Below are 7901 nucleotides of genomic sequence, written 5' to 3' on the forward strand. Positions count from 1 at the left end.
GTGTATCATCATCATAGTTTATGTCTATGTGTACCATCAGCAACTGTCGCGAGTAATGAATGGATGGCAGGACCGTCTCGCGTTGATTGCGTCATTCTGTGGCGCCAAAACAGTCTCCTCTCAGTCAGCTTCTTCAGAGTACCTCCATTGTGGACCTACACACTTATCTAGGTCGAAAACAAAATCACGTGTGTGGTGTTTAATGTGTCACCCACATCTGCTGTTATTTAGCGCGTCTAGTGGTTTCTAGTCCCTGTCGGTCTCGCCATGAACGACGACGATGATTTGATGTCAAGTTTTCATTCTGATCAACTCCATGCTAATGTGGCGTCTGTTCCTGATGGACTTTGCTGGGTGTCAGTTCTCTCCTGTTTATTGCTTGCGTGCTCCTATGTTGGAAGTTTATACGTTTGGAAAAGCGATTTACCAAGGTATAGTTCAGAGCCTCTGGCTGTGTCACAAAACCTTGTGAGCACCCTACCTAGACAGCATTTTTGGGCATTGTAACATCAGATTCGACGTTTACAGTAACGTTATATTGTTTAAATCTAATGTTCGAAAACATTATTTCAAGCTTGAAACGAACGTTAAGTATTGCTTGAGTCAAGTCTTTTCAAAAAATTATATTCGAATCAAATGTTTTAAAATTCTTTTCAAATCGAACGTAAAAAATATTGATCAAATGGAACGTTTGGAACTATTTTTCAGCACACAATGTTTCCATTCTTTGACATCAACAACATGAAGTGCATGAAACATTCCATTAGTAAGTTGATGAAAAACTAACAATTAAATCTTAAAAATGTTACATTAAAATAAATCATTTTATTTAAAGATAAAACTTTATAGATTTCATTTTTCATTAATATTTCATTATAATTTATTTATTGATTTTAATCATATTTTGTAGTAGCAGCCTTACTATAAAGCCTGTCTGATCCCCCCCCCCCCCCTGTTTATGTTTGTCGTCTTATGTAACATAAACTGATGGTAAGTAATGTGTTATAATAACACTGATTGCTTGTTTGTGTGGTTGTTTGCACTAACAGAGATCATCCTGCAGTGATAAAGAGGCGCTTCACCAGTGTACTGATTGTATCCGCTCTGTCTCCAGTGTTTGTGTGGGCATGGAAAGAGTTCACAGGCATCCAGGTTAGTTTACTGCAACACAAATGTTTAGTTCTTACTGTTGTTTGTTTTATGTTTTTACCATGCACTCTTAAACATATGGCAACATGTCAAAAGGCTTTTGGTTCAGAGGGATTTGGGGGTATAGGGAGTGCATTGTTTTAAAGGTTTGAAAAACGGATCAAATTAATCAGATAAATTAAAAAACATCACCTCACAATTTCTGAGATTAAACAGTCTTTTTATTTGAAAAGTAGTTCTAGATCTCACTGCATCATACAGTCTTGTTATTAAGCACTTTGCCATTTGTTTTTGCCAGTTTGTGTTGAACCTCAGTTGATGGAGAAACACTAGACTTACTCAGAAGTGTTTGATTTCTCCTATAGCCTGGTCCTTCATTACTGGCCCTTATGGGGATCCGGTTGGAGGGTCTTATCCCTGCTATCATTCTTCCGCTGCTATTGACCATGGTAAGTCTGTACTTGCTGTTTTTTTTGACAATGTAAATCAGTTGTTTTCCTTAAATCTATTGTTGTTGGAATCGAAGACTTTGAGAGACCTTCAGATTGTAGAAGAGTCTTTCCGTTGGATATGTGATCTGGCACATTTTTTATGTTGTATTTGCTAATTGTTAGGTGCTGTTTCTGGGCCCTCTGATCCAGCTAGCCATGGATTGCCCCTGGGGTTTCATCAATGGAATGAAAGTTGTAGTCGGTAAACAGCCATTTCCACATCTTGTGATTTCTCCAGTGAACCTCTATAATTATAAAGCTATTTTGAGATTTAAAGAATCTGTTAATTAGCTGTCACAATGCTGAATTATTATAGACAACAGTGAGTTTCAGCCAAAGACTTTGGGAGGTGAATCTGTATCCGTAAATAAATTCTCATTTCTATTTTGATGAAGTGCAATAGGCAGTCTTCATGCTGTGCAAGACAACTCAACCAGATTGAGCTTTGTTGCTGTAAAAGAATGAGACTGGCTTCATAGTCAGTTTTGTTGTAAATGTGATTGGTCTGTTATGTCTTTGCAGACCCTTGCTTCTGGACGTTGTGTCTGGGTGACATGCGCTGGCTGAGGAACCAGGTTGTGGCGCCATTGACCGAGGAGCTGGTTTTTCGGGCATGCATGCTTCCCATGCTAGTACCCTGCGCCGGCCCCTCCACCGCAATCTTCACATGCCCGCTCTTCTTTGGAGTTGGTGAGTGGTGATGTGCCCTTTGCTTAGATACAGGCTGGGGTAAATACATCAGTAATTTGTTTTTACTCCACCCTTACATTTAAGTCTTGAAGTCAACAGGAAATCAAAATGGAATGTTTACTGTCTTGATACACATCTTAAAGCCACATGTGATGTGTCTGCAATATTTCTTCAGTGGATATTCCATATCATAGTTATCACAACACCTCAATTGGAAAAAACAAAAAAATGCTGCACTCGTAAGCTCTCACAGCTGGGCATTTTCAGCAGAGCGCATGATGTTTTCAGCTGGCTAAATGGCGTGTCTGGTGGACATGCGGCATAATGCTATCCTCTCATCACTGCATGTTATTCCAAAGAAGAGTCTTGTTGGTGTTTATTTCAAATGTTATAACTTGTTTTGGCTATGAAATAACTTGGCTTTTTTGGCTGATGTCACCAAGATTGTGCAGATGCGGAGAATATTATTGCCAGATAGCTACTGCATGTAGACATAGACTCCTTTTTGTAGGTAATGCAGCCTTTCTGCAGTCTTCCAATCGAATATAAACTTGCGATAGATATTTTCTTCCATATGCATCTTCACTGAAAGATTAAGTTACAACATTTTGATTAAAGATTACATGGTCAAAAGCATACAGTCATGCGCAATAAGTTCTATAACATGCATTTGCAAGATAGATGGGTGAATTTTCATTTCATGGCAACTAATGGCACTACCTGGATATCTGGTAACCTGAGCATTCCATACAATGCTCTGAAAATGGTGGAAATCAACCCACTCAAGTCTTGTTTGACAGAAAGAATCACCCCTCTGTTAATGTGTTTGTATGACTGACCACCGACTTACTCAGGAAAACAAGATTGTTTATAATTTCATTTGCTTTGCTTTGTAGACCATAATTGTAATGGTAACCTTTTTTTCTTTCTCTGTGTCTCTCTCTCTTTGTTTGCGTGTGACTGCAGCTCATTTTCACCATGTAATTGAGCTCCTGCGGTTCAGACAGGGCACTGTCTCAGGGATTTTTCTCTCTGCAGGTAACAGAGTTGTTAGTTGACTGTCATCTTTAGTGCGAGGTGTGCTGCATGTGAGACATAATTAATCATGTCTGTGTTTGTTTATATACTTTTCAGTGTTCCAGTTCTCCTACACTGCGGTATTTGGAGCTTATACAGCCTTTATATTCATCAGGACAGGTGCTTCTGTTTTTTTCTTTAACACTACTGATGCATTTACTACTTTACAAAAGGACTAAAACATTTTTTTGTTTTGCATTTAAAATATTAATAGTAACTACTAAGATAACTTTTGTATTGTGACTATTTTCATGACAATTAAGCACACTGACATCCCAATTCTTATTTTCATAATGCAAAAAAATCTGACTAAAAATTTATGACTGCAATGCACAAAAAATATATTTGTAATGTACAGTATTTGTGCTATTGCCTTTCTGCTACTTTTAATAAAATATCATTGTGTCCAGACATGATGATGATTCTTACTACAAATGAATGAGAATTACAAACTTTTAGTTTGTATTGCTGACAGTGATGATAATTTGAGAACGAATTATGCTGGGTAAGAAGTATTTAGTGGTCTTGCCTGCATGCTGCTTTTATTAAAAATATCATGTGTCCAGACTTGATTGCTTCATAATGCAATCTAGATAAAGTTTGCTTAAGAAAGCTTAGCGAGAAAGTTTAAAGTAGTTTGAAAAGCTTGAGGTTTGAAGATTTTAATTTTGAAGCCTGTGCGATACTTTTAGTTTGTTTTAGTTTTTTACTTTATTGCAGACAGTAATGATAATTAGGGAGGGAATTAACCTTAACTGTCATGAAAATAATATCACAATTCAATTTGTTTATTGTAATTCTGATTCAACTAGAATTGTACAAACAAATTGCAATGCATAGGAAGAAATAACTGCAACTTTTTCTATGTACGTGTCTCTAGGTCATTTGGTGGGTCCTGTGCTGTGCCATTCCTTCTGCAACTACATGGGTTTTCCAGCTCTCAGCACAGCCCTGGACCACCCGCACCGCCTCACGATTCTCTCCTTCTACGTGCTGGGGGTCGTTCTCTTCTTCCTCCTCATCTTCCCCATGACTGATCCATTCTTCTACGGTTTTCCCACACCCGTCTGCACCCTGACCTCCACGTCTGGATCCATCTGCTCCTGATCCATCCATACCTCCATCTCGCATTTCATCCATTCCTTCTCTCCAGCCATTTGAAAAGGAGTGGCTGTTTTGCTGTGGGTTTCACCAGGAGAGCGAGGGACTGCTGGAGAACAGGTATGAAAATTCACAGCCTCTGTGAGGTGGTGCGTGGAAGAACTCGATGCAAAACATCCTCAGGTTGCACTGGCCATTCTTTTCACCATTCAGCAGTTTGTTGTGTTATCAAGTGACTTCATCTAAGAGCCAGGCCTACGTTTGATGAAGATAAGTTGATTATATGCATTTGCATGTTTATCTGACGATATTTCAGTGTGTTTATCTTTAGATTGGTGCTGGGGATAAAGATCAGACACTATTACGGGTTTCCTAAAAAGATTTGTATGCTGGAATGTGCTAAAATGCTAGATTCCCTATTTTTTTTTTTGTGATATTATAATCTTGCTCATATACAACGTACCTTGTTCGATCTGGTGCCCTTACTTGAAGACAACATTCGTTTTTACAGATATTACATACATATTTTGTTTTACTCTTGATCTTATTGTTTAAAAATTTAAATAAATGTCTTTAGGTACGCTTTTGGAGCAAAAGACCTAGACCTATTAGAGTAACAAAATGTAGTGAGTATGTGTAAGAAGTTGAATTGCCCTGAGCACACAGCTTTTTGTGTAGGTCATGCACAACATTTCAATTATGAGGTCTTTTTAAAGCATTGATCAACCCTGCCTTGGCCATTTGTTAATTAAAAAAAAAAAGAGAAAATACCAATTACAGTCTATATTTTATAGTGGATATCCGTGATAGAGTTTGACCTATGGTATTTCATTCAAAGTTAAAGCAGAGCTGAAGACATTCTTTTTTTACATCGGCATAGGAATTTCTTTTCTTGTTAAGTTAGAATGGTAGCAATGGAGGATACTGAGGTAAATTCTACGCTTCTGCTTTAGTAATGGTGGAAATTCCAACACTTTCTTTTTATGACTACTGTCTTGTAGTCATAAACCTCCTGCAACAACATTGAAACTACCTATATCAGAGAATTACACTTAGATAAACTGATATGTTTTACATTGTAAATCTAAAAGTTAAGCTTTTTATAAACCTTTTATATATAAAAATGGCGTAGTCAAGTTTTATGCGGGATCCTTCACCATGGAGTGTTAGTGAAAACTCGTACCACTTATCTGCATGCTGCTACACTGGTGACATATGGATGTTCTAATGATGATTGATATAGAAACACACTAAACACAACTTGCATAACTGCTTATAGAAATAGTTCACCCAAAAATTAAATATCTGACTTCTGTACTTATCCTCATGTAATTTTTTTCCGAAAACAACAAAAGGAGATATTAAGCAGAATGTTCATGCTGCTCTTTTCCATAAAATAAGTGAATGGTGAACATAGGCTAAATTCGAAAACTTAAAATAGTCCATATGACGTATATGCTATATTTCCCTCATTTGTGTGATTTGAATACGCAGATATTTCAATTTAGCTAATCGGGACATTTGCATAACGTCTTTTTGTATTACTAAGAAAGAAGGACAAAGAAAAAAAATTAGTGTGAGTAAACTATTTTTCATTTTTGTGTGAACTATACCTTTAAGTTAGCAAATGGGGCTTACTACCCAGAATAGAGGCTGCTTGGTGCAGAAAATGTAATGTTATGTAGTTGTATGTGGTTTCAGTTGTCATTAATTGTGAAAGCAGAGTATATAGAGATAGTATATAGAACTGTCATCTACTTTATTGCTTGTAATTTGTTGATTAATATATTGGCATGGTTTGCCATCACATTCATTAAGTGTGTATCATAGGGTCATTTGTAGGCTTTTCTGTGCTGTGAGAGACCATGCAAAGTAAACCTTTTAAGCAATAGTCTCACAAACAGAATCAAATCAGGGATTTCCATCTAGTGCCACGTAAGAAGTTCGTTTTGGGTTTTTCTTTTATTCATTCCCAAAATACTTTCTTATTTGGCTCGCTACAAAGAAAACAGTGATATCTATAACATCACTTGAACAGCCAAAGTTATGGTAGGAATTACCACTGCAGTGATCTGGTTTACTAGTCTCTAGCGCTGAAATAAGTGTGTTTGAAGTGTGCCACAGTGTATATGACTGTATTGACATGTTTACACAAGGAGGATGCTGTATGTAAGCACTGTTTAACTGTGACTGGCTTCACGGAATGCTGCTTTAGTTTAGCTGCTTTGTGGTTGCGGTCAACAGAGGGCGCCAGAGGACCAATGTTGTGTGTTTCTCATTTTGTTGTTGTTTTCATGAATTAAAAGCAGTCACCTTCCTATGTGTTTATTAAGTAATTGATCTGTATTGCTTTGCATATTTAATCCTGTGATTATGCCCTGATACGCAAAGTTGAAGAAGGTAAACTTTTTCACATCTGTGGAAATTCACTCATTGTTTGATAATTGAGGAGAGACGCATTTTAGTGGTTAAACTGCACTATGGGTTTTCAGATTGAATGGTGTGTTGAATTGTGATTGTTTAGGGAAAGCTGAATGCACAGGTGCTCTGGCGAGGACAGGCTTCCTGTCAGCGCTGTGATTGATGATTGACTGGTGTAACTTTTAGAAGGAGACTGTTTTTTTAGTCCTTAATTTGTAAAGTTACTGCATTCATTTATTTTACAAGAGAGTTTCTATTTTTTTTTCTCCATTAGAAGTGTCTTTCATCCCCTGTTTGAGTTCACAGTATTCTTTCTTTAATCTGGTTGGTTGCAAGCAAAACATTTGCCGCAGGGGCAGACTTGCGTTTCAGATGCTTTGAACGTCATATTAACAGTAAGGAGGAGAAATAGACGTTTAAATCTATTTTTGCAAATGTGAAAAGTAGCTGAGCGATGTTTTAGCTCATTGAAACATCACCTAAAGAAATGTCAAGTCTTTGAGAATCTCTACACAGATGAATTGAATAGACTGGTTGGTGATTACAAACAAGCCTGATGTTTATACTGAGAGCTATATTTTATAATCAAATCTATTTTGGTGACTCAGAGAATAATGTGCATGCTAGTTGTTTTTGACTAACACGCAATGCAATTTTCTGTAATTCACTGATGGACAAATGTTTTGTGACAATCTTTCTGGGGGTCTTTCAATCCACTCTGCAAAACTCTGCCATTTGTAAATAAATTAAAGATTTTTTTAAACACCTCACTTGGAGTTATGTTCTCTTTTTATATCTTTATTTCTGTATCTCTCAAAAGGTGAAGTGTGTAATTTCTGCACTACCAAGGAGAATGGTTTTCCAGGTAATCCTGCCTTAATCTTCCACTGGTTGGTCGAGCCACAGGTTGGTCGAGATGCAGTGTTTTAAAAGCACCAGTATGTTCACCCTTTTCATGGAAAATCAACCCTG

General features: G+C 37.2%; 1 protein-coding gene across 1 annotated transcript; it reads left to right on the plus strand.

Annotated features, from left to right (window-relative positions):
- The first annotated feature begins 44 nt into the window (after positions 1 to 44).
- Positions 45 to 7699, plus strand: LOC109093995 (CAAX prenyl protease 2-like). The gene is made up of 8 exons (XM_042759610.1): positions 45 to 431; positions 1050 to 1152; positions 1515 to 1598; positions 1764 to 1842; positions 2163 to 2330; positions 3297 to 3368; positions 3465 to 3527; positions 4288 to 7699. Exons 1-8 carry the CDS (start codon positions 268 to 270, stop codon positions 4512 to 4514), a joined length of 960 nt encoding a protein of 319 aa, XP_042615544.1. The 5' UTR covers positions 45 to 267; the 3' UTR covers positions 4515 to 7699.
- Positions 7700 to 7901: the final 202 nt, after the last annotated feature.

This window comes from Cyprinus carpio, chromosome A7 (assembly GCF_018340385.1).
Source record: "Cyprinus carpio isolate SPL01 chromosome A7, ASM1834038v1, whole genome shotgun sequence".
Lineage (NCBI taxonomy): Eukaryota > Metazoa > Chordata > Actinopteri > Cypriniformes > Cyprinidae > Cyprinus > Cyprinus carpio.

What these genes read in the sequence shown, in the direction of transcription:
- LOC109093995 (XM_042759610.1), top strand. Translation starts at nt 268, where the DNA reads ATGAACGACGACGATGATTTGATGTCAAGTTTTCATTCTGATCAACTC. An exon ending in TGGAAAAGCGATTTACCAAG is followed by an intron (nt 432 to 1,049) that starts GTATAGTTCAGA and finishes TTGCACTAACAG; the next exon opens with AGATCATCCTGCAGTGATAA. An exon ending in CTTTATATTCATCAGGACAG is followed by an intron (nt 3,528 to 4,287) that starts GTGCTTCTGTTT and finishes ACGTGTCTCTAG; the next exon opens with GTCATTTGGTGGGTCCTGTG.